This window comes from Alligator mississippiensis, chromosome 4, assembly GCF_030867095.1.
Source record: "Alligator mississippiensis isolate rAllMis1 chromosome 4, rAllMis1, whole genome shotgun sequence".
NCBI lineage: Eukaryota > Metazoa > Chordata > Crocodylia > Alligatoridae > Alligator > Alligator mississippiensis.
In genome coordinates, this window is record NC_081827.1 from 225,156,076 (window position 1) to 225,183,999 (window position 27,924).

Below are 27,924 nucleotides of genomic sequence, written 5' to 3' on the forward strand. Positions count from 1 at the left end.
TTAGAAATTAAACTTCAAATGCAATGGCCTTGATAAGCACAATGATAAAAAGAAGCCCAAGAAAAATCTGAAATACCTACTGCTTTGATTTCATTGGGTGGAATATTTATTAAGTTAAGCCCTGAGCCTGAAAAGATCTCCACTCAGGTGTAGGAATCTCCCTGAATTTATGTAGTCATAAGATTTTGGCACAGCTATTGTATTATGTTTGAAATGTGTATGAAACACAGCCCCATTTAAATTGATGTATTTTCTAAATATACTTAAAATTCTGAAACCATGGATTCTGCAAAATAGTCTACTTGCAAACTTCAGTGAAATACACATTCCATTAAATTCTTAGAGCTACATTTTGTCTTTGAATATTCATATATACTTTTTTTTTTTGGGGGGGGGGGCTTCAGTAGAAATTGCATACACATAATCAAGCACGGGGGGCAGGCTCCTTTTTACATTGTGAATGTTTCCTAATAAATAATACTACGTATTACCTGACAAAATGATATACATCAGTGGTTTTCAACCTGTGGTCTTCGGATGCCTGAAGGTCCACAGCCTATGTCTAAGGGGTCTTTGAAAGATGACTGTGATCAATCCAAAGTAAGAGAAAACTCACAGTTACAATTCAGAGGGGTCCGCACCTCCATTCAACATTTCTTAGGGGGTCTACAAAGGAAAAAAGATTGAAAACCACTGATATACATCAAAGGCCCTTAATTTGAGGATGGCACATGTGACTTTAGTTGTGTGACTTCTGGGAAAATGAAAAGGAATCACATAACCCTGAGCAGGCTGAAAACATGACCTAATTTCTATCGTAATCTTAGTTTGTTCCGCTTCTATTTTTGCGAACCAACGTATCAGTATAGAGTAAGAAATTAATCTTGAAAGCTCTTGATTTCAATAGACTTATTCATATGGAACGGTTTATTACCATGAATGAGGGATTGATGGAACAAACTTTGAAGGAGTATTGATGAAGAGTAAAAAAAGGTGGAGGGATACTCAGCTAGTCCCAATGAACAGCAAATTAATTTCAGTGTAGCCTCCCTCTTTTATAAGTGCAGGAGTGGTGCCTGGGAGACACTTAAGCCTACAGAGGCAATGATCATTCTCTGAAATGAGTAGTACTTGCATGAATATATTTAACTCAGGTCTTGAGTAAAAGAACTATTACCACATGGAATAGTAACTATGTTACCTTAGTGGATTTGATCCTGTTTACACCATACATCAAAAATTTCAACCAAAATCTGTGGGAGATCTGGACATTCAAATTGCAAAGGAGCCAAGTCAGCAGTTTAAACAGCATTTGGAAAGATGGCTACTTTCCCAACAGCAACTGGACCATATCACGGATCAGCCCTCATCACCATGATGCATATAGAGTGACGCGGCACATGAGAGAACACCAATGACCTGGTCAACATGGCTGATAAAACTGAGAAACACCAACGGGCATAGGGAAGGGGGAGGGGGGGCGGGGGGTTGGCATGAACACTCATAAGATGGAAGCTGTGCTGAGTAGTAGGAATGGAAGGGAAAGAATTGAAACTAGAGATAGAAGAGGACAACAACTTATGCAGGCAGAGATAATCACATACCTGGGCAATGTCATAAACAACAAATGAGTCTTGCAAAAAGTGTGTCAGAAAACAAGTAGTGTGGCACTGAAAAAGTGGAGAGAAATATCTAGGGTAATCTGTGATAAAAAGATGCTAATTAAACTAAAGGTCAACTACAAGATAATAAAAAAACAACGATAACGTATGAAGCAGAATCCTGGATTGTGAGAACAAAGAAAAAGATGCTAGAAAGGTCAGAAATGAGAATGATGAGATGGACTATGGGAATCAGCCTGAAGGACAAAGTGAAAAATTACAATATCAGGACACACTTGGGAGTACAAAAAGAACCATTGTAAAGGTCAGAAAACTCTAGATTAAGATGGTCTGGCCATATATCAAGGCAGGACAGAAGGAGAACCACACAAATCGTCTACAACAGTGGGAACCAAATTTTTGGCAGGCCTGCCACAAACTAGCTCTGCAGCCTCTCCAAGTGTCACTCCAATCTGCTCCCCCACCTTATCTGCTTTCTGCTCTATCTGCCACTGAGCCACTTGTGGCACTCGGACTGCAGGTTGGCCATCCCTGGTCTACAAGATGACAGGACTTGGCAACAGGTTGAGAGGATGAACAAGGGTGAGGTAGGAAGACAGTGTGAGACATATGAGGGACTTAAGCATCCAACCAACAGATCACAGCAAATGGATAGCAATAAACCAAGTGGGCTGACCCCTCCTGAGATGGATTGACAGTCTTAAAAAACAAAAGGAACACACAAGTTCGGCCCTGATTGGTAGTTACTCTGTGCAGTCAGTAGTGTTACATATTTTCCCACACCTTTTTTATCCCTAATGTGTTTATTGTGGGCTATGGCAGCAAAAGCATGTACTCAAAAATAAGCATGGTGTCTCTGCATGTGGAGCAGTCATTCTGGGTCACTGCTCTCATGGTAAATGGCCTGCTACATGAGTGTTTAAGAATAATAACCTAACATACCCCATTAGATCAGGCACTTAATCTCATAGGTTAAAAGAATTTACTTTGGAGTTACTGCACTTCAGAGCTTCATCAGTCTTTTAACATTAGAAATGAAAACAGCCGAAGGGAGAGTGAAAATGTTTATCAATGGCTCTCACTCACTAAACTAATACACTCATTATCAAACTCATTATATAATTACCCTTGTAAAAAAGGATTTAACATCATCTGCTGGATAAATCTGAGTAAAACACAAGCTTTTACAATCCCAAATTAAAATTCTAAAAGCACTATATTTAAATTCCCAATAACACTTTAAATAAAGTGCTCTAAAAACATAGTAACTTAGTATTCATTTTAGATTTAAAAGGTTAGGTACTAAGTGGGAATTGAATACTAATGGATCATTAAGACGACACAATGATTTGGCAATGCAGCGAGTGCATGTAGCAGTAGTTCTCAAATGGGGTCCTGCAGAGCCAGTGCCACTGGAGGAGCTGGACATGGCTGCAGCAGGAGCTCTTCTACTGCAGCCTTTCCTAGTCGGCCCAGCACACCCTCTTCTAGAAACAGGTACAGGGCAAAGATCTGCCTGGCTTCCCGTTAAAATCTGGCTCCCCCTCTTTCCATGTTGTATGGCAACAGCTATTGTGTTAACCCTTCCACACCACTGTCAAATTAAGGCTTTTATGGCCAGGATCTACATGCAGATTACTGGCAACTATGAGAGGGTGAATGAGGCTCATGAGGGGACTCTGCCCCAGGTCTCTCCCCTCTGTGTGCCTGGAGCCTCTGGGTGAACCCATGCAGTAGCAAATAAGACTGCCTGCCCCACCTGCACCTGCCTTCTTCTACTCTTGATACAACCCCCCTCCTCAGCCCCTCTATGCACAGGGCACAGAACCAATTAGCTATACCACTGAAACAGTGGTTCTTAACTGGGGTGCCACTACATCCAGAAAAATTATGGAGGGCTGCCTTGAATCTAAAGAGTTGAGTATCACTGGCAGAGTGTAACTAAGCTGTTGAACCTTGAAACAGTATGCACATGCTTTTTCTCAAGGCCTACCTAACTTGTGCACTTGTGCTGCAGCTGCCTACACAAATGAGATATGTGCACATGAAAACTAACATTTTGATATAATTGTTCATGTTTAAGAATATACAGGATGACCAGCATGGGAGTTACTAGGCTAGAAGGTGATGGGCACAGGTGGTGAGGAAACTGACTGGGGGGAAGAAAGAATGAGCGAAAACACTGGGGAGAGGAAAGAAAAGGTTATATTTATGTTTGCAGGTGTGAGAGACTTGGCAGAGATCCACACACGTTACAAACTTACACTTCTGAATACCTTAACGCTGATCTTAACAGTCTGTCTGTAGCTGCACTACTGCCCATACCTAAAATCAGATATTTTTTTACTTAATCTAATGTTAATAATTATCTGAATTGCAATCAAAGTATACCTGCAGCTATAACTAGCCTACCTATTACTTCTGTGTGCATTAGCACATTCTTCCCATGCTGTCCTTCCCTCTACCTGATTTCTGGGTCACTGTGGAAAATACAACCACATCTTGTGGATCTTATCTTGGAACAGAATCTGCTCCAGGTTAACAGTGTATATTTCATGTTTCATTTTTATATGGAGTGTGACACTCAGAAAGTTTCATAGTTAGCCTTCGTTGCCTGAGTTAACTGAAAACAATTAAAAACATTTGCTATTGGAAGGATAAGATTATCTACTAGTTTTCTTTTTCACTACTACTCTTTGTCCCAGGTACAAAGTGAAAGCAGCTAAAATCTATTTCATTTTTTCTAGGATCAAAGGAAAGTAGGGCTGGAAGGGACCTCATGAGGTCATCTAGTCCAGCTCCCTGCCCAAGGCAGAATTATCTCTCACTAAACCATACCAGCCAAGTGTCTGCCCAAACTGCTTTTGAAAATTTCCCAGCTTGGAGATTCTACAACTACTCAAGGTAGTCTGTTCCAGTGCTTCACCACCCTCATAGTCAGAAAGTTCCTCCTAATCTCCAATGTAAATTTCCTCCGCTGTAGCTTGAGTCTGTTGTTCATAGTCCTCTCCCTTATGGCCAGAGAAAAGCCCATCTTCATCCTCTCTATAAAATGCCCTGCAGGTATTTGAAGTCTATTATCAAATTCCTCCCCAGTCTCCCCGACTCAATAATGCTTTATAGGCCTCTGAAATACAACATTAGTGGTTACCATCAATACTTTTCCCAGAGCCTGATGAAGGACCTTTGAGCCCGAAAGCTTGCAGAAAAAGATTATTTTTTTGCGATTTCTCAGTTGGTCTAATAAAAGGTATTATTTTGGAACCAAGAGTTCTAGATTTTTGTATTTCTTTTTGTTTCAGACCGACACAGCTACCAAGTACATCCCTGACACATTATAGGCCTCTGACAATTTCCATCATCTTCTGCATTCCCAGGGAGCTTCAGCTTTGGTGAAGCTTTCAACTGATGCATTCTTCCACTGACATTCACCATTTTCTTTAATGATTTTTATCCCTGGTACTAAATGGTATTCAGAATCTCTGTGGGCACAAAATGCTCAAAAGAAATCCTCTTTATTCAGTGACATTTCCGCTTGTTCGTGCTTTACAGAACATGTGATTTTCGCAGCACCCCAACTGCACGTGTCTGGGAAGGTAAGTCTTTTACAGGTACATTTTCCAGTGTCATAAACCATACCTGGCTCATTTTAATAACCTGTCAATAGAAAAGAGTAGTTTCCCCTGTATAATGACTGCAAGATCCAAGCCTTACTGTACAAACCAAAACTTTAATTAACAATCTAGATTCCATATTATTTAAAGTCCTAATGAATATGAAGAGTGGAAGTAACCATCACCTCCCTCTAGATCAGCAAGGGAAAGCTGAACTGGTGTCAAAAGTAGTTAGGAAACAGAAGAGTAAGAAACAGCAGGTGGCATCAGTTATAGGGTTGCAGTTGTATATGTTTGCCAAGATAAAAGGCCCAACTTCTACAAAATTCATGCTGGAGAAAAGTTCTTGTAAGAAGCTAAAACTACATAGGGAAAAATTCAGTAAAAATCAAAGTCACAAGGGAAGGGGATGGGTTTTTGTAGAGCATATCACATATATAAAGTATAATACATTTTAATGACTTATTCCCTTTTCTTTTTCCTCTTATTATTATCGATTTGACAGTTTAAACTGGAAACCTTTTTTTGCAAGAACTCTACCTACTTTTGTATCTGTCCAGTGCTTAGCATTATGATGCTTTGATCAGGTTTTCTGTATTTTAATGTATTACCCTTATTAAAGTATATAGATTTCATAGACATTAGGGCTGGAAGGGACCTCGGAAGATCATCGAGTCCAGCCCCCCACCCAAAGGGCAGGACGTCAGCTGGGGTCATAGGATCCCAGCAAGATAAGCATCCAGTTTCATCTTGAAGGTGTTCAAAGAAGGCGCTTCAACAACCTCCGGTGGCAGGCTGTTCCAGACCTTGGGGGCTCGGACAGTAAAGAAATTCTTCCTTATGTCCAGCCTGAAACGATCTTGTAGTAGTTTGTGACCATTCGACCTCGTCATCCCTTGGGGCACTCTGGTGAATAAACGTTCCCCCAAATACTGGTGGTCACCCCTGATAAACTTGTAGGTGGCCATCAGATCACCCTTGAGCCTGCGCTTTTCCAGGCTAAAGAGCCCCAGGGCTCTCAGCCTGTCATTGTAGGGTCTGCTTCCCTGACCTCTGATCATGCGTGTGGCTCTTCTCTGGACTCTCTCAAGCTTCTCCACATCCTTTTTGAATTGTGGAGCCCAAAACTGGACGCAGTACTCCAGCTGCGGCCTCACTAAGGCCGAGTACAGGGGGAGAATGACGTCCCGGGATTTGCTTGAGAAGCATCTATGGATGCAAGCCAGAGTTTTGGTCGCTTTACTAGCCGCAGCATCGCATTGCAGGCTCATGTTCATCTTGTGGTCAATGATGACCCCCAAGTCTCTTTCTTCCATAGTGCTAGCCAACATAGCACTGCCGAGCCTATAAGGATGCTGCGGGGTTTTTTTCCCCAAGGTGGAGAACCTTGCATTTATTGGCGTTGAACACCATCAGATTCTCGTCCGCCCACTTGCTGAGCCTGTCCAGGTCAGCCTGGATCATCTGCCTGTCTTCTGGTGTGGATGCTTTGCCCCAAAGTTTGGTGTCATCTGCGAACTTAGCCAGTCCGCTTCTGACTCCAGTGTCCACATCATTAATGAAGATGTTGAACAGTATGGGTCCAAGGACAGAGCCCTGGGGGACCCCACTGGTCACAGGACACCACGATGAGTGACTTCCATCAATTACTACCCTCTGGGTCCGACCCCGGGGCCAATTTTCCAGCCAGTGGATCGTGGAGGATCCAAGGCGACAATTGGTCAGTTTCTCCAAGAGACGATCATGGGACACCAGATCGAAGGCTTTTTTGAAGTCAAGATATATGACATCAATCTCATCTCCCTTGTCCAGGTGATAGGTCACCTGGTCGTAGAAGGAAATGAGATTGGTCAAGCAAGACCTACCCGCAACAAACCCGTGCTGGCTATCCCTTAAGATGTTGGTGTCGGCCAGTCCATTAAGGATGGCCTCCTTAATAAACTTTTCTAAGATCTTCTTGAAGATAGGCACCACATTGGCCTTCTTCCAGTCTTCGGGCACTACACCAGAGCGCCAAGAGTTTTCAAAGATCCGTGCTAGAGGCTGGGCTATGATGCTCGCCAGCTCCTTGAGTACCCTGGGGTGAAGATTGTCAGGGCCGGCTGACTTGAAGGTATCCAGCTTCTCAAGATGTTCCTTCACGAAGTCAGCATTAATGGAGGGCAGGGGATCACCCTAACCCGGACTTCCCGGCCCTGTAGCGGGCATGGGCGTCCCATGGGGCTGATGAAAGACTGACACAAAGTACCTATTTAATAGGTTGGCTTTTTCCTGGGCGTCAGTTGTCAGTTGCCCCATCTGGTTCAGCAGGGGTCCAACGTTGCCCCTGCTTTTCCTCCGGCTCCCCACATATCTGAAAAAGGACTTTTTATTGTCCTTGATGCTCAAAGCTAGCTGGAGTTCAGTTGCAGCCTTGGCTTTCCTGGTCAGCTCTCTACAGGACCGGACCAGTGAAGAATAATCCTCCTTGGAGGTGACTCCCATCCTCCATCCTTTGTAGGCCTTTCTTTTTAGCCTCAGGAGGTCTGCTAGGTCCCTGGAGAGCCAGGGGGGCTGCTGTGCCCTCTTGCTGCCTTTCCTCCGAGATGGAATAGACTTAGTTTGTGCATTGAGGATCGCTCCCTTGAGGAGCAACCACTCTTCTTGAACTCCCCTCTCCCTGTGGTCACAGTCCCTTAGGGCCTCACTGACAAGCCTCCTGAGCTTGTCAAAGTCGGCTTTCCTGAAGTCAAGGACTTCCGTGTTGCTGACTGACTTGCCAGCTTTTCGGCAGATGGTGAAGGTGATCAGCTCATGGTCGCTGTCACCCAGGTTCCCATCGATCACTAGGTCGCCGACTAGGTCATCCCCAGTAGCCAGCACCAGGTCGAGCAGCGCTTTGTCTCTCGTTGGCCCATAGACTTCTTGAGTCAGGTAGAGGTCATCCACGCACGAGAGGAAGCTCTGCGACCGCTCAGATTTTGCTGAGCGATCCTCCCACGAGATGTCCGGGTAATTGAAGTCACCCATGACAACCATGGTCCTGGAGCAAGCTGCCTCAGCCAGTTCCTGGGCAAACTCCTGGTCAAGCTCAGGACTTTGGGTGGGAGGTCTGTAATAGACTCCCACCATTGTGTCCCCTGTGCCGTGTTCCCCACGGATTTTAACCCAGAGGGTCTCCAGCCGTCCACCCTGGTCGCCAATATCGGCTTGCAGGGACGCGTAGCTTTCCTTGACAAAGAGAGCTACACCCCCGCCCCTTTTCTCTACACAATCCCTCCTGTACAGGGCATAGCCATCTATACCCGTGGTCCAGTCATGGGTGGAGTCCCACCAGGTCTCCGTTATCCCTATGACATCGTAATTGTTTGCACTGAGCAGGAGGATGAGCTCCTCTTGCTTATTCCCCAAGCTCCTGGCATTAGTGTAGAGGCAGGCAAGTGCCCCCTGGGGGGCTCCTTCCTTGCCCACAGATTTTACCAGGGCTGGGGCCGGGGTGGGCTCCCTTGAGTGCCGTGATCCGCTGGCTTTGCAAGGATTGCTCAGCGGGCCAGCAGTGGCGGTAGTTCCCCCGTCCCCCACTGGGCTTAGTTTAAAGCCCGGTGGAGCAGGTCAACCAGTCTGGCTGAGAAGAGCCTCCTCCCTAGGGGGAGTGAAATATGATGCAAGCTAGAGACTACTTGCTCCTGCTAATAACAAAAGAGTGAAAATTTAGCTGTGTTTAATGTTTTTAATATAGAAACAGTACAGCAGCTAATGAAAACATTCATTTTTTTTTAAACATGAACGTTAATGGTAGTGTCAAAGAACTTATTCTGTTTGAACTGTCACTAAAGCAGAACTTCACATGCACTGTCTACAAAAGCTTCTAGCTAATCCACAAAGACTGTTGCTTCTGGGGATGTCAGCATTCTGGAAGTAGCTGTTCATTAAAAATAATACAATGCATAAAAGACAACCTTCCAGAAAATTCATCTAGTTCAGACAAACCATTCTCTTGTAGAAAACTGTCTCATAACTATGGCTAATTAACAAAACTGATCTCTGATTTGAATAGCTACTCAGATTACAGGAAGACATACCTACACATTGAACATGTTCTGTCAAAAAATGCTGGCTAGTATTCATTCAGTGCATGAAAATCATTTCCAAGTTATTGTATGATATACAAAAAGAACATCATAAGTTCCATATTGGGTCAGACTAATGAGCCACCTAGTTCAGTATCCTGTGTCTAACTTTCTACTTCAAATATGACATTCTGTAGCACTGAATATAACAATAATATTATTGTTATAATTAATAATAATATTTTATAACATTACATTCCTACTCTAAATAAGACCTTTTGTAGCAAACATCATAGTTTCTAACATGTGAGCACAAATCTGTTCTGTTCTTCCTTCAAGAATGAGGACTTGTGGCTGAGTGAGGGGAACGTAGAGTGACAGTGGTCATGCTGTGCAAGTCAAGTAGGCTCAGAGAAACCAGGGGGATATGCATTGTGCTGAACTCCTAATTGCTCCTCTAAAAATGAACAGGGCACACCTTAATTAGTGCCTGCTCCTGAAGGAAACTTAAGTACGTAAAGTATCTCCCTAATTCTTGTGTGTCATATAAAAGCAGACTATAAATTAATTATATGGGAAACTAAACTATTTTGGAAAGTCAATACAATATTTTGTTTAAAACTAGATATGGAAAATTTTGGAATTGTTAAAATTGTACTATTTTCAAAACTCTGATTCCTACAGACCAGGAGGAGGAGAGTTACTTTATCTATCCGCTGAGTTCTCTGACTGGTAGTCTTAATAGCAGAGTCACTGTTCTCAAGAACACAGCTTCAAGATAACAATTCCTAGCATGATTAATCATGAATTTTGCCTCCAGTAATAATTAGTAGGTGTACACCCCGCTTAACTCAGGGGATATATTTAACACCATGCCAATGTAAATAATCACCAGTTCCTCTTTCTCATACGACTTACTCTAAGAAATCAAATGAATCAATTCCCAAAAGAAGGTAGGGTAGATGAGTGTGCACTCAGAGATAATGCCTTCAGAGAACTAATTACTAGAATGTAACTCTCTGCTCTCTAACTATCTTATCTAGAGATCTATATTTTACAGATTAACAAAGAGAAGAAATCTGTACTAGACATAAGGGTAAAAAAATAATTTTAATATTAGTAACAATTTTCTGACATTCAGAAAATAAAATCTTATGTTTTGTTTGCAGGTTTCTCATAAAAAAACAGAGGGCTATAAGTTGTACAGGAGAGATAGAGAAGGGAAAAAAGGAGGTGGTGTTGTTCTCTATGTCAAAGAACAGTACACATCTTCCCTAATCAAACTGGGAGCAGAGGATGGACAAGCAGAGACTCTGTGGGTTAGGATCCAAGGGGGTCGGAGGGATAGGGACCTGGTGGTGGGGGTCTGCTACAGGCCTCCGCACCAGGAGGACAAGGTAGATGGGGAATTTTCCAGGCAGCTCTCAGAGGCTGTGCAGTCTAGAAACATGGTAGTCATGGGGGACCTTAACTACCCAGAATATGCTGGGAGAAACAGTCAGCTAAATCTAATCACTCACACAGGCTCTTAACCTGTATTCAGAACCTCCACCTAACACAGGAGGTAAGGAATCCCACTGGGGTAACGCCTTGCTCGACTTGGTGTTGGCCACAGGGGATGACCTGGTGGGGGACCTGCAGATTCAAGGCAACTTAGGGGACAGCAATCATCAAATAACAGAATTCACTATCCAGAGAAGGGCGGACACTATACCTAGCAGGACACAGGCACTAAACTTTAAAAAGGCTACCTTTAATAGGCTCAGGGGATTGATTAGCAGGGTACTAGTAACCAAGAGCCTAAATGCTTTGGGGTTCCAGGAGGGGTAGTCATTTCTCAAGGATACCATTCTTTGGGCTCAGAGCGAGACAATCCCATGGCGGAGGAAAGGGGACAAAGGGGCCAGGAAGACCCTTTGGCTAACCAGGGTCATCCAGGATATCTTAAGGGCAAAAAAAGTAGCATACAGAAGAGGAAGCAGGGGGTAGCTAGCAAGGAGGAGTACACTTCCTTGGCCCGCACCTGCAGGGAGTCAGTCAGGAAGGCCAAAGCAGCTCTAGGAGTCAGGCTAGTGGCAGGGATTAAGGACAATAAAAAAGTCCTTCTTTAGGTAAATTGGGAGCAAAAAGAGGGTACAGGGTAGCATAGGACCCCTACAGGACAGGCAGGGGGGCTTAGTGACGGATAGCAAGGGCAAGGCAGAGCTCTTCAATGTGTTTTTTGCCTCTGTCTTCTTAAATAGGAATCTAGATGAACCCTCAATATGAATCACGGACATCAACAAGGGGAACATCGGCCGACCAACGGTCAGTGCCGACACAGTAAAAGGACACTTGGAGGGACTGGATGTGTTCAAATCACCGGGACCAGACAGACTCCACCCACGGGTATTGAAGGAATTAGTGAGCGTCATACCTGAACCACTAGCAAGGATATATGAGCACTCATGGTGCTCAGGTCAGGTCCCAGGGGATAGGAAGAGGGCCAATTTCGTCCCAATCTTTAAGAAGGGGAGGAAGGAGAATCTGGGGAACTACAGACTGGTCAGCCTTACCTCTATCCCAGGGAAAATCCTTGAAAAAATTATCAAAGAATACATCTGTGGGAGTCCGCTGGCTAATGTGGTACAGAGGGGTAACCAACATGGGTTTACAGCAGGCAGGTCCTGCCTGACTAACCTAGTTTCTTTTTACGACAAGGCCACCAAATGTTTAGATGCAGGAGTCAAGGTGGATGTTATCTAGCTGGACTTCTAGAAGGCCTTTGACACGGTATCCCCATACCATCCTTATTAATAAACTGAGGGGATTTGCCTTGGATGATTATACAGTAGAATGGGTAGCAAACTGGCTCAGAGGTGGTACTCAGAGAGTGATGGTGAATGGGTCAGTGTCAACCTGGAAAGATGTCTTCAGTGGAGTCCTTCAGGGCTTAGTTCTGGGGCCAGTGCTGTTCAACATCTTCATCAGTGATCTGGACGAGGGCGTGGGAAGCACCCTGTCCAAATTTGCAGATGAAACAAAAATATGGGGTGAAGCTAACACCCTGGAGAGGAGGAACCAGATCCAGGCTGACCTCAACAGGTTGGGGAAGTGGACAGAGAGCAACAAGATGCAATTCAGTAAGGGCAAGTGCAAGGTGCTGCATCTAGGGAGAAAAAACTACCATCAGACCTATAGGCTGGGGGGCGACCTTCTCAGCACCACTGAGGTTGAAAGAGATCTTGGAGTCATTGTTGACTCCAGGATGAACATGAGTCATCGATGTGATGATGTAGTTGGCAGAGCCAGTCGCACCCTGTCATGCATCTGTAGGTGCTTCACAAACAGGTCCAGGGAGGTGATTCTCCCTCTCTACGCAGCACTGGTCAGGCCACAGCTGGAGTACTGTGTCCAGTTCTGGAGGCTGCAGTTCAAGCAGGATGTGGACAACCTGGAGAGGGTCCAAAGAAGAGCCACTCATCTGATCGGAGGCCTGCAGGGAAGGCCCTATGAGGAAAGTCTAAGGGACCTTAACATCTTCAGCCTCTCCAAGAGAAGGCTGAGAGAGGACCTTGTGGCAGCATACAAATTCATAAGGGGAGAGCAACACGAAGTAGGTGATGATCTGTTTACCAGGGCACCCCCTGGAACAACAAGGAACAATGGCCATAAGATATTGGAGAGTAGGTTTAGACTGGACATTAGAAAAAAGTTCTTCACAGTTAGGGTTGCCAGGATGTGGAATGGGCTTCCAAGGCAGGTGGTGCTTGCCCCATCCTTGGGGGTCTTCAAGAGGAGACTGGACCAGCAGCTGGCTGGGATCACATGATCCCAGGTTTGGTGACCCTTATCTTGCCTGCCAGGGGCAGGGAGTCGGACTAGATGGCCCACTGAGGTCCCTTCCGACCCTAGAATCTATGAATCTATGAAAAGAGGGCTCCTATTTATAAGCAATATTGTCAACTTGATTTTCTATAATACCTTAATCTCTCTTTGGTTCTCTTTGCAACCCACATCCCAATAAAGATGATGGTCATAATTTCATTTGGGAGTTCCTAGAATATATTCATTAATAATTTTCTAACTGATCGTATATGAAGAAATAGTTCCAAAAGGATTTTCATCACTATAAAACTATCTACAAGTTATGCCTTAAGAAAGTATAGATAACCTTACAGAACACAAGAGTGCAAAAGTATTTCAGTGTTAATTATACAAAAGAACTGGCATTCAAGTGTACAGCTACACAAATGCTGTCCTACAAACATGACTGACCTAAAGATCATCTCTGTACACTGCAAATCTCCTGTTAACAAAACACTGTAAGCTGAAGGACTTGACTATTTTAGGGGTCAAGCCTAAAATTTTGAACTCAATGAAAGTTTTCCCAAGTATGGGAGTAGTATTCAGTCTCAGTAGAGTAGTCCATTAATCTAGCAAATCAGTCTTTTGGCAAATAAACTTCAGACTCGCTTAATTCTTTTATGGCCATATAGTTTATGGCCATATCTTTCAGAGTGATTGGCATCCAGGAGTTATCACACTCCTACACTGGCATAATCATCCATGATGAGAGAACGATAAATACTTCTCATAGCTTTTTAAAGAATTATTATTGTTTTTAAAAATCTGAGTGGATGCATCCAACCCTACATAAATTAAATACTCTGGAACATATTTTATTTTGCTCCTAAGTGGAGCGTATTGTGCAAGGATCTCTGCGCTGGGATAAATTTTAATCTATGAAACAATAAATATTTTCTGTACCTGTTTGTGATAGTCTGCAACAAAGAAAAAAAAATAAAAATCTCTCTATTTATGCACTGAAATATCTGAGAAAACATAAACCAGGTATGATTGGATGATGAGGGGAAAATTGATATAACTATTAAAATAGCAGCATTTATCTATATTGCAACATAACCTTTACCACCTCAACTACTTCTATGGCCTGATACAAAGCCCGCTGAAGTCAATGGAGAGAACTCTTTCACAGATATCACTATTTGTAAGAAAACACCTCTTACTGTCAACAAATCTGCTCATCTCCAGTAAAGTATAAGTAATCTTTTTTGTATAACTAACATACATTATATTTTACAAGGTTGTTTATCATTTAATTGGATTTTAAAGAAGGCATTAACTTGGCATAAGGCCATTAAAAATAGTTTCATATGGTATTTTTTCTTCATTGTTGAAAATGTGCATTTAAAAACAGGGGTGTAGGTTGTAGCCATGTTGGTCTAAGGACATAGGCAGACAAGGTTCTTTGGGTATATTTGATATCTTTTCTTACACCACTCAAATAGTTGGAAAAAATCTTCTTAGCAAGATTTTGGTTTAAGTATCCTTCATTAGGCTGAGGAAGCATCTGCAGTTGGTGGGTGGAAGAGCACACACCAACTGCAGATGCTTCCTCAGCCTGATGAAGGGTATTTAAAACCAAAAGCTTAACAGGAAGAATTTTTCCAACTATGTGAATTAGTGTAATAAAAGATATCAGATTTACACAAAGAACCTTGTCTGCCTATTTAAAAACAAGCTTTCTTTCATACAATTTCACATCATCTTCAGCTGAAGCATACAATGATCTTTATTTCTGACATCACTAGGATATATTCTGCAAATAATAGTATCAGGCTAAAATGGAAAATTGAGAGTTCTATTAATTCTTGGATTTAAAACAAAATTTCTTAGAGCAGAATTGGGCTCAATAATTTTGATCCTGGACATTTTTATGATGATATATGTTTTCTACAGACTCAATGTGCCTTTTTTGGAAAGCAGAAAATCTCAGCAGGGCTTGCTTCTTTATTAATCTTATTAATCTTTATTAATTCTTATTAATCTTCAGTAGAATTTGCCAGAAGCCCAGCCGCCTTAGGAGTGTAAGATTAATTTCATTATCCTATTGTAATCAAGATCTATTCATAATTATACTTTGGTTTCTGTATTCAAAATAGGTGGAAGACCTTGTCCAATTATGCAGACTAACAACATTGTGCAGGAAGGAGGAGACGAGATGTAGGGGGTGGTGACTGTAGTAGGGCACTGCAATTTATTTAATAGTTCTACAATAATATAATTTGCTTATTTTTAAAGGTTTGCACAGGAACATAAGCTTGCAATTAAAGACTGCAAATGAGCCTGAAAACCAGATTCCATATTTTCAATATCCATTTATGTACCCTAAAGCTTTTGATTTGTTTTTTGCAGAAATTAATAAATCTAACCTTTACTCTCCACTTTAGAAAGCTTCATCTCTTCTAAATTTTTTGTAATTAAAAACTTAATCAAGATGGAAAACTCTACAAAAGCAATCAAAATTTAACACTGGATTATACAATGTATAATGTTACCAGCTCATCTTAATTTTCCTAACACAAAAGCAGTAATTTAAATTGAAACTTTTCATGATGAAAACCTTTATACTACAATGTTCTTATTCAAAGTTGTATCTACAATTATGCAAATAACCAATCATTCATGAGCAGGAATGATAATAAACAATTTCCTGGGTCATATTCTCAAGTTGGGAGATAGGCCAGTGCCTCCAAATAAAAGACAAGAAGAAAAACTGAAAGTCTGGAGGCAAGGTAAGTCTTGTCGGTGTCATTTGCCATACAAGAAGTTAGTCGAAGCGGTGGAACAAATAGAGGAAGTGGTAGAACAAGGGGTTCATTACTATTGGAGTATAAATCAACCGTTTGGCCCTGAGGGCCAGATGACTGGTGTACGGCAAGTACACAGGTTGGATCCTGCACAGAGTCAGCACAGACCTTGTGCTGCCAAGGCCCCATGCACCTAATCTAGTGTGCAGGGCAGCTACACAGCCTGCAGAGCTCCCTGTGGATCTGGAAATTTGGCAGCAGGGGAACATCAATTACAACTACCTTGCTCCCTCACTGTGAAATTTTCAGACCTACAAGGAGTTTTGAGGATTGCATGTCTCTGTGGACTGAATCAACCTCAACAGGCCAGGGGTTGAGCCTCCCCCAGTATAGATCAACCAGAGAAGAATACTGGAAACCAGCAGGGACCAGAACTCCTTCATGGTTTTATTTTAAGATCTAGAGACTCCTGGTAGGTTACTGAATAGAGAAATTCCTCTTTCCTTGCTTGGGAGGCTGGTGAAAAGTTGAGACCCAGAGATAGGAGTGGCCTTGTGTCATTGCTCAGTTAGTTATCAAAATGCTTTCCAAAGCAGGCTACAGAATCATCTATGCATACAAACCCAATTCCACACTTGCTTTAAAGATGCTCTCCACCCTGTATAGCTCAGAATAATTTGCATGAGTGGAAAAGCTGTGATCCATGTCCTGAGTCAATAGCAAACTACAGATACTTTAACAGAAGCAGGTTAAGGTCCTCTGGCCTTGCCTTCAGAGGTAAGAGAGATATAATCTGGTCCCTTATTTTTAATCCCTGGTTGCGTGTATTTAACATTGGTTGAAAATGTTCTAAGTGTTTAATACAAACAAACAGTTCAATATAAGCACACAACACAGTTCAATTAATTTCACTAATGTAAAAATGTTGTTAGAATTTTAAAGGATGAATAAACAGGTGACTGACTGAAAGAGGAATAAAAGATTACACTTATCCTGCCTTGATTCTGGCTCAAGCAGCAGCATAAACCCACACATACCATTAAAAATAAGCATGACCAATCCCTATTTTGTATGCATAGTACAAAGCCAACAGTCTCAAAACAATACACTAGAAGCCCTTTTTATGTTCCAAACTTAATCCTGAACAGGCTAGTCAAAAATTGGCAGATCACTGAATTACCAGTTGAAAAGCAGAAAAACTGTAAAAAAGAAAGTAAAAATACTCTTATGATAAAGACATTGGATAGAAACTCAGGAGATCTGAATTCATTTCCTGACTTCCACAGATTTTGTGTGATCTTGGATGACTTGTTTTAATCTTTATGGATAAGAATTCCTTCTATAAAATGGAAATTCCACTTCCTTTCATCTCTTACCTGCCTGGTCTCTTTCATATTTAAGTCCTCAGAAGCTTTCTTTCACTCTGAATTTGTACAATGAGAACCTTAATGGGGCCCTAATCTCAGTTGGGACTTTTGCTTCTCTAATACAAGTTTTAAATGATAACATAAGAGAGTTCTAGCTGAGATACCTGTAGCCTTCAGAATTAATAAAGCTTCATTACCTCAGACCTGTTTATTAACTTCAGTGATTCCCCTAAAATCATTTCTCTTCAGATGGCAGCATAGATTTGCACTTTCATAAATGAAGCATCTCCTCTGCTTAGGAAAGCTTACACTACACAATTCTGATTTAGTCTATAAAGGTGCAAAACTGCCCTGCTTTCTGCCTAACTTCAGACTAACATGGCTAACTATTTATTTCTTTTCTCTTCTTCATCCATTATAATCTAGTTTTGGTAATTTAGTTTTGTGTATGTATTGCTATTATATAAATTAAATAACCTGTGTCAAACAGCTCAATTAAAATAATAAAAACCTTACAATAATCATTTATCGAGACTGGAACTGTAATTTCATAGTAGAGTTTCTTCCTTACAAATAAAATTTGCATTGACAAAATACAACGGATGCTTTGTACAATGGTGACTGAATGATACAAGGGGAATCCATTTGTCATTTCTTTGTTAAGTATTGAATACCCTTCAGACTGGGTGTTGCCTATGTGCTTATTTACTTTTTGTAAAGCACTTTCTGTGAGTGATATATTACTTCAGTGCACCTTCCTGCTGCTCAAGTATGTGTAGATGGCTATGAATTTCAGCAAGTTCTCATTATGGGAGGCAAATGGCAGCCCTCTTTATATAACAATACGTACTGGTATCTTGGGGCCAAGTTGTGAGTCCATGATCTTTTTAGACACAGGAGAGAAATCAGACTTCACAGGGAACCCAACTGGAATATGGTCCACTGGGAAGAATCTGGGGTTAGGTAGGCAAAGGCAGGAAGCAGACAACACCAAACTGGGTACTACACTTGTGCTTTGACATGAACCGTGACACCGCTGCTACTCCACAATAGCTTGACCCCTGCCTGCCACCTGGCCACACGGTTCCACACATTCGGCATTCTCATGCCCCAGCCAGCCTTCATGCTGCCACCATAGGCGGCAGAAGTCCGGGGCTAACAGGGATTAGCCCCCCCAAACACAGGGCAGTGATAGCAGCACAGAGGGCTGCAGAGCCACCCAGGTGCAGGCTCTGGGTAGCTGCAGTGGGAGAGGGGGAGCCAGGCATACACAGACACAAACATGCAGCCACAGCCTGCAGCAGCCCTGCGGCATGCAGAGCACTGCCCACCACAGCAGGTAAGTCTGTCACAGGGAATGGCAGCTGGGGGGCAGATTGAGGCCCCCATAGTGAGGGAGGGAGTGGGGCAGAGGCAGGGGTGAATGGAGCCCCAGGGCCGGGGCAGGCTGTGGGATGCTCGGAGCCTGGGTGGCTTGTCCAGGGGCATGGGGGGGGCGGGGAAGCTCCCACCACTGTGGGCATCCTGGTGGAGGCCTGAGGGTATGCTTCCTGCCGATGCACTGCTCCCAAGGCACTGGCAGCAGGGTGCAGAGCCCAGTCTGCAGTGGCAGCCCACCTCCACCCACGCACAGATCTGGCGGGATATGTGCCCCCCAGGCTTCTGACAGGATGCACACATCAGTGGGAGTCGCCCTGCGCCCCTGGATGAGCTACCCAGGGTCTGAACGTCCCACGACCCATCCCGGCCATGGGGCCCCATTCACCCCAGCCCCTGCTCTTGCCCCAATCTCTTCCTCACCATGGGGGCAATCTGCCCCCCACATCTCTTTCCCACAACAGACTTACCTGCTTGTGGGGGGGTGCACATGTAAGCGTGCATGCACTCAGCCCCCCCCCCCCCCCCACTCAATAATATTTTCTCCCTCTGCCTATGGCCACCACCCAGGACCTGGGGCTGACACCTCCCCTCCCCCCCCTCCCCCCGAGGGGACTGCTGCCAACTTTGCTTGCTCTGCCCCAGCTCAAAGTGCTGCTGTCTCGGGTGCATGGGTAGATGCTGTATCCAGGGGCAGTTAACTCCATAGTGAACTGCTTCAGTTTATTGCATCACATTAATTTCATGTGTAGATGCACCCACTGAACAGGACAAAGCTGGTAGCAGACTATCTTCCCCAGACTGACCTAAAGGAGGTCACTTTTGTATTGAGATTACTTTTCTCATGTATTTTCTTCTGCAGTGAAGTCTAAGTTTTCCAGGGCATATTGGGCAGATAAAACTTGAATAGTTCCAGGAAATGCAGCTCAAATGGAGTCATACTGACTTGAACCAGGGTAAGAGAATCCTGGGCCTGATGAATTTATTGTGTGTCAACCCTGTCCCCACAGGGTATTTTGCTGGGTTATTTAGGATGAAGAAATAACCCATCTTTTAGTGAAATGATGTAGAAGATACCTCATAGTTTCTTTCCTATTTAACTCCTCCTGAAGAGTTTACTGTGGATCAGGAAAACTGGGCTTTCTCTGCCAACATAGAGGACAGGTCACTAAGTAGCACTGTGTATTGGAGACAGCTTTCTATTTATGCTTTATGTATTTAATTGCAAGTGCCTAAATAAAAATTATCTAACTTGCAAAAGGGTGATACACCAGCCACCATTAGTCATTTCTATGGACTGAGCGGGTTCTTTCCACTTCTGAGAATCATGTAAGTCGGGGAGTCAAACAGATGGCCTGCAGAGCCATGTTGTCTGGCCCACAGGCTTCCCAGAGGGGCCAGGTCCTGACACAGAAATCCCAGGTACAGAGTTCCTTTGGGGCCATGTGTTTGCAATGGCATGGGGAGAAGAGCAATAGCTGCATTAACCCCCATGAACACTGCCATCATTCAATCCCACTGCATCTGGATATGGCTCATGAAGAACATTATGGTCTATATCTGTCCTATAAGAAGTGATGAGTTTGGCATCCCTGATGTAACTAAATACGATTTGGGAACCTCACATTAGTAGTCCTGGTTAAAAAAAAATATGGTAGTGAAGAAGAACTTCTCACCCTACGTACCACATTCTGAAGGGCAGCAATGCTAGGCATCATAAAGGGATCCAAATATGACTTTAGAAGCTTCTCCCACTCAGAAAATAATCCATTTCTTCCTGTCCAATACGCAAGTTCCTACAAGAAATCTTTGAAGTGTTCATTCAGTGAAGCTTGTAAAGAAGTTACTTCACTAAAAATGGATTCCATCATTCAAAATCCTCATATTTCAAAACTTTCAAATAAGTTATTTTTTTCTTAGCTAAACAACAGAACATTAGATAATTCATAACATGCAGACTCATTAATGTTCTGTGTTCCGCCCAGGGCAAGAAAGCATCTACCAGCCCAATCCAATAAGAAAAGATCCACACACTAAATAATACATCACTATAGGAATCAGCAGAAAGATATCTTCATGCATAATTCTGTGGCAGAATGGGTTCTGGTGACAAATTCCACCTTCCATTGTTTCAAGTTGCACTAATCATATCAGTGTTAAAAAATAAAATATTCTATCCAAAGCTGTGAGCTCCAAAAAAGCTTCAGAAGGAGGGTAAAAAACTGTGGAGGTAAATTTGGAAACCATAATGCATGAGGCATTTTTTAAAATGTGCAGTAAGGGAATTAATTCAACCTTCTCGACATGCATGCTGTGATAAAACAGTGAAGCCCTTTTGGAAAGGAATAATCTCAAAAATCTAATTAATGTCCCAATTGCACACTGCATCTTCTCCTCTGGTTCTCCTGAATATGAAATAATTTTTACCTTAAAAATTCTCATTTGCACAACTTACTGTAACCCGCATTTCCAAGAGTAGGACACTTAGTTACTTAAGCTTATCAGAATGATACAATGAGGAGCAGTAAAAGGCCACATGGCCAGTGGATATTCCTAGCACCACCTACTATCCTCCTTCCCCAAGAACAAATACAAACTAACAAATATTAAGGCACTATTTTTCCTTCATAATTTTTTTTCTACAAGGCTTGCATACATTTTTCAAACTATAACAGGTTATCTTCTCTTATGTAAATACTCAGAGCAATTTGTGTGGGTGTGTTTATCTCATTTCATTTTTAATTGATGAAAAACTGAAAGTTCTGCAGTTCGGGCATTATTCCTATTTTCTATTACCCTCTTGACAAAAGACTAGATCCACAAGGTGCAGAGAGCTCTTTGGGAGATGCCAGGCTCCCATGACCCCACACAAGATCAACCCAAAGTTTCTGCACTATAAAGAGTATTCTGCCTGAAGAATGCTCACTTTAATCAGTGAAGTATAATTTTGTAGTAACTAGCTTGGCTCTGTATTAATATATTATTCTGACAGTCTGGCAATCAGTCACAGAATCAACTGAGGTCATAGTTGCAACACGAAGAGCTTGGATAAAACAATACTAGTATTTAAAACAATGATTTGTAAAAGATATGAAATGTAATGGACTTCCAGGTTGCTTTATACTGGCATGGCTTGAAATTTGTTTACTCAGTCATTTTAAGGTATGAATAAAACTGTTCATAATATAAAGAACCTTATAATAGCTTTCTACTTCATAGAAAAATCTTTAAAATGTATTTTACAATAGCCTCTTATTAACCTTATTTTTTAGTTTATTTCAGCCAAATACAATAAGACCTCAGGCTTTAGCTCATAAAAACAAAAGCCTTAGCTTATAAAGCCTGTGGTAGTTTTAAAGAGACTGGCTGTGACCAATGAAAAGACTATTTGAAATACAGGGGGAAAATCAGTTTTTATTACAGAATCAGCTTTTCAAAGAAACTTAGTTATTTTGTCTGATTACAGCTACAATTTAAAGTATTCAATTTTTGTCTTTGTTTTTAATCTGAGATGTTGGCAGTTCTGTGAAGATCTATTTCTCCTGGAGCCACTCTTCTTCACATGATCTGCTAGTCAGGTTTAAAACAAAACAACCAATATATTGAAAACTGCCACAAGCTTTAAGAGGTCCAGGGTTGTTACACTTATCTAAATAGTTTATGGTGGTTTAGTATTTGCATAAACTGAAGATGAAAGAAAATGAAAAACAAAGAATAAGAAATATATTTTAAAATCAGATCAAAAAATTCTACAACTTCCTATATGTATCCTTTACATCAGTGGTGCTCAACTCTTTGGCCCTGTGCTCAGTCCACAAGCTGCATTGGATCCAACATCCCAGGATTTGGCTGCATGCCTGGATCCACAACATGGCACCCCTGCCTGGCCCTGCATGCCAGGATCAGGGTCCTAGGAACGTGTACTGCCCCCTCCCAGCCCTGCAGGCTAGCAGTGTAGCCCCAGGACCTCACACCATCCCTGTCCAGCCTTGCGGGCTGGGACCCTGTGCCACCTGGCCCTACATGCTGGAATCAGGGCTCCAGGACAGCATATTGCCCACACGCAGCCCCACATGTTGGGATTGGGTCCCTATGCTGCCGTGCGTGTCAGATCTAACACACAGGGCCATGGTCTTATGGAGCTCCCCACAGACTGGTGGGGAGTCCCATGGGCCAAATGACAAGGTTGGGGCTGGATCTGGCACACTGGCTTGAATTGTGTACCCCTGTTCTAATCCAACTGAAAAGTTTCTGACAAGCTGCATTCCTTTTAACAGAAGATACACTTACAGCTAAATCCTATTTCGTTGGGTATGACTAAACGGGAGGCACCTCCAGTTTTTGGTAGGTACACATAGTTTGCAATTCACCTTTGGACATGCAAATGTGCCCGCACTCATTAAACATGCTTAATAGGGCTGTGCTCTAGCTAGGCAGCTGTGCAGGGACATAGGTGTGTGCATAAGGACGGCTAAGTCCCACAACTTTACTCAGGCAAAAACTATGAATAGTGGGTATTAGATGCCAGGGGGTGAGGATTCTCTAGAGTTTTACCGCAGTAGCCTGTATTTACAATACCTACCTGGGGGTGATGGCAGGGAGAGGATTTCTCAGCTGCCGCATGAAGAGGGGGTTTGAAACTGCATCTTCTGCCTCCCTGACAAATAGTCTAAACACAACAGGTTCTGTATGATCCAAAACCTTTACCAGCGCTCTTCTTGAAGCTGGCCCCCTTGGCAGACATTAGGAGGAGACATATAGGGCCAGAAGGAAGAGAACAAGCCAAAAAGTGTGTTGCTAAAATGGATGCTGCCTTAGTCAGAAAAGGGTTCTGGATTTTAGCCTGTGCCCTTGCTCCCAATGAGGAAAAAAGTACCCAGTGTTGTTTTTTTCCATTTTATCCAAAGAATATTAAATGCAAGGTACAGTGGGTCAGCTTTATGAGAACGGCTGGAAAGGGGTTTGGATAATTCCTAGCCCACAACCCGATGGCTGGAGCAATTTGTTGGAAAGCAAGGGATGCAGGTTCAAACTCCCTTTAATTTAAAGGTGTCAAAACCTGGGTCTCCCACTCCCTGAAGAAGTTCCCTACCCACTCGGCTACTGAGGGAAAAAAGCCACTCCCCTCTTCTTCCATGTTATTTCTGACAGGTAGGTGAACAGGCTGATTTTACTTCAGCCAGTGGAAAAATAGAAACCAAAGCTGTGCTGAAGTGTCAAGAACTCTAGTTAGATGTCTGTGGACATGGCCTCTAGGGCTAGGTACAGACGTTACACCTATCATGCACTAAACGGGCAGAAAGCGCCCTAAAGCCATAGCTGAACACACATTCACAGCTCATAGAGCACTTGAAAATGTGAATTGTATTCTAAGTTAACCCTTGATGGATGTGGTATTGGACAAAAGCACTCTATGTTAGAATGCTTTTTTGAACATTTGTGACCCATCCCATCATGCTTCTCATTAGGCTGCATTCCAGCTCCATCCCAGGTGGCTAAGTACAGTGCTGTGCTCCCGCCTTGGGCAAAGCTCATTTGCTGGGCCCGGGCACCACATTGGCCCTGTCACTGACCCGAGTCATTAACAGCTTCTAATCCCAGCACTGCATGCTCCTTCCAGCCAGCTGTGAGCCACAGCCTGGCAAGTTGTGGGGAAGGGGGAGTCTCTGTCCTCACAACCAACTCAGCTCCACAGTGTGCTGCAGCCCGACTTGGGGGGTGGGGGGGGAAGAAGGGGTCAAGGGTCTCTCTCCCTGCAGCTGCCCTGGACTGTGGTATGGTGCAGCCCATCCAGGAGGGAAGGGTTCCTGCAGCAGCTGCAGTGCGAGGGCACGCTGCAGCCCAGCTGGGGATATTGAGGGAATATATATAAAATTGCCATTTTATATATATTTTAGCCAGTATTTAAGTAAATTATTCACTTCTTATCATTCATCAGGGGGTCTTTGCAAGTGTTCCAGTGTGTGGGGGAGGGAGAGGAGGGCATTTTCATTAGAGCAGCTCTTGGGAATCTAATTAAAATGCCCACAGCATTTTGTGTATTCAGTATCCCACACTTCAAAATGGCAGTGGGGGCACTTTAACTAAAGCTCATGCAACAAGATTAAAAGAGCCCTTGCCACCATTTTGAAATATGGGGACACTGGATACACACGATGCCAAGGCTGCTGAAGCATTCTAATTAGAATGTGTCAGAGCAGACATCAGGCATGTATATAGGTTCCCTTTTTTCCCATCTATGTGATTGGCATCAATGGGTAATCAACGTATATACAAATATTTACATGTGCCAATCCACTCTTTTGATGTGCTGCTGAAATATAACAATTATAAATACAAGGAAGAACTTCAAATGTATGCGTATCAAAGGTAGAATTTGGATGCAAGTGTTATCTAAATACAAACTACTTTCAAAAAATATGGGCCGGATCTTCAAGAACAATATCTGAAGGGGTTGGGCACACAATTAAGTATAAAATACATAGGTACTCCTTGATTCTTATGGGATTAAGTGCTGCTGTGGTCCAAGGAGCAATTTAAAACTTGAAACTGCTTTAATCTGCACTGGTTCTAACAACTTTCAAAGGAACAGAGTGCAAGGGTGACTTGGCCATATTCCATTTTTTCAGATTTAACAGATCCAAAAAGTGTAGCCTCCAACATTTATTTATGTCCTTTTTATGGACAGGCAATACATTTTTCTGTTTGACCCCCCCAAAACAAAATAGAAAGATTTGGCACTTCAAAATTATGTGAGGGAATGAAGAAATCCATCTTTCTACTCTCTGTGACTCACTCTCCCTCTTTCCCTCCTCCCCACCGTAAGGGTCTAGCTATATGTTCAAATTAAAGCTGGATAGAAACCAGCTAAAGAGATGTTACACATTTTAAGAGCACTAACTGTATAGGTGGGTGGCTCTTTTTATAGCTAGATAGTCATTTTATCATGTGATAATTACTTTGCACATTTGGTTGATTTTAATTTATTAAGTGATTAACCAGTTAATTGTCTGATCAGTACTTTGCACTTATGGCTGATCTTACTTTGCACATGTGGCTGGTCTACATTTATTGCACAATTAACCAGTTAATTGCATAAAGTATGTAGTGTGTAGCAGGGGCGCATGTGCATGTACACACACATACACGCACACATGCACTCAGGCACAATATATTTCTTTAGTTTTTTTAAATAATTCAGCATATCCAAAATTAATCATAAAAATGATTCCTTACCTGGGGATATTATATAGAAAAAGTCTTTAAACTCATCCATCCAGACCTCTGCTAATCTTCTATTGTTTTTGTTGATCACATGACCCGTACCACCAGGAAAAGTATATGGGGTTGCCTTTCGGAATACATGTCCAACATGAGAACATGTTACAATCTCCAGGGAGCCTCCACACTGCCAAATCTGAAATCAAAGGATTTAAAATTATAAGCAAAACCAAAACAAACAAAAAATAAGAGAAAGAAATATTGCATCTTCTTTTAAAAGCAGATGCCAGTCCTGTGAAAATGATGAACGTATGTCTCCAATGATCAGGAGATATCCAAATGATGCAAAAGAAGGTGGTTTGAGCCCAGAGAGGGAGGTTTGTTCTGATGTTCAGTTTATGGGTAAAACTGAGATTTTTTTGCTGAAATTAGAGCATAAATGGCTCAATGTCAAACAGGGAGGAGGCATCAAATGAGATTTTGCATGAATCTGTCCTGGATCTAATACTATTCAAAATCCTTACTAATGACTTGGTAGATGGAAATGAACATATATACTCCATTTTATTATTAAGCTAGGTGGGTCAGCAGACATGACAGAAGTAAGATTAAAAAAACTTTAATAAATCGGAAAATTGCGTAAAGATTAACTGGATGACATTCAGCAAGGACAAATACAAAGCATTATACATAGGAAGAAACAATCAAATCCACAAATACATACAGGACCATAATTGTCACAAAAACTAAAAGCATATGTATTAAAGGAGTGTCATATGTCACCAAAATTGATTCTTTCACTCTGTTCATCAATGGTAAATCATCATATGGAGTATCGTGTTCAGTTCTAAACACCAAACTTCAAGGATGATATGAACAATTTAGAAAGAGTTCAGCGGAGGAATAAAAATCATCTGAACTGTAGAAAACATGACACGAAAGGGAAGGTTTGAGGAACTGGAATTATTTCGTCTGTAGAAGGGAAGACTGACAGCAGACTTGATAACTATCTTCAAAACAAACAGGGTTGCTACAAAAAAAGATGGTGAAGAGTTTGAGTGCAGGTTAGATAAACATTTTGCTGGGATTGTTTGAACAGGAATGACCCTGCTATGAAGAGGAAGCTGAAGTAGAAGACCCCCTGATTTGCCTTCCAGCCCTATTTTTCTATGATTCTTTTAATCTCGAAGTGAATAATTTAAAGTCAATTTTAAGGCAATTATATAGCATGAACCCAAGTCACTCAGTGTAAAGAAGGGGCAACACCATTGCATTGGAAGAATTTCTGAATTCTATTAAACTCCTCTTTTTCTTTGCTGAAAATTCATGAATCTTTCTTTTCCCTCACCATTCAGCTGATTTTGGTAGAAAAAATTATTTCAGCTCTTGACCTCACTTGCCAGTTTTGAATTTGTTATACACCTTGGTAGATCTCTGAGATGCAGGGAGGAATTGAAAGGAATTGTACCTCTCTGAACAAGTTAGTCTCTAAGGCACCATCCTGCCCTACCCTCTGCCTAAGCTTACAACAGAAACTCATTTGCAGCTTTTACTGACACTGCATAATTAAGTTACCTAATTTCAGAAATTAAGGCATTTAGTAGTGCCACACTTCCAATACAAAATTCCGAAATTTTCTTTTACCTGTCAGTTACCAGAGCCTAAGTCTTTAGTGTGGTTACTACAATCACATATTTCACATTTTTCCATGCGTTTTATATTGCCTTTATGTACACCCCTCAGAACTCCCTTTTCCACATTACCATATTATATATGTACCTGTTTCTCTGTTGACCCTTATCTCCTTTTTTATTGTAGTAGTAGCACTCCATTTCCTTCCCTGCAATGACCATCTGTGTTTTCATCCTTTTTGTGCCCCCCCCCTCCACCATCAGAGCTTCAAGTTTCCTTCTGGCTAGACAACACAGATGAAAGAGAAAATGTACCTTGCACTAATAAAATAAATAAATAAAACACCTTGGTATGTAAAACATGAATGTTGTTACAGTTTTCAAACTACGACTCCTTGAACAGACATAATATTTAAGTATAAACTGTATGAACAGGAATGTTGTTGCCAT

At 42.2% G+C, this 27,924-nt stretch overlaps 1 protein-coding gene across 5 annotated transcripts in view; it reads right to left on the reverse strand.

The window, feature by feature from the left end:
- GALNT13 (polypeptide N-acetylgalactosaminyltransferase 13) overlaps positions 1-27,924 on the reverse strand; it is a 431,117-nt gene that overhangs the window by 121,849 nt on the left and 281,344 nt on the right. For all 5 annotated transcript variants that reach the window (XM_059727376.1, XM_019480581.2, XM_059727378.1 and 2 more), the window contains one exon: positions 25,859-26,039. In XM_059727376.1, the coding sequence (XP_059583359.1) occupies positions 25,859-26,039 (181 nt within the window). The remainder of the gene's footprint in view (positions 1-25,858; positions 26,040-27,924) is intronic.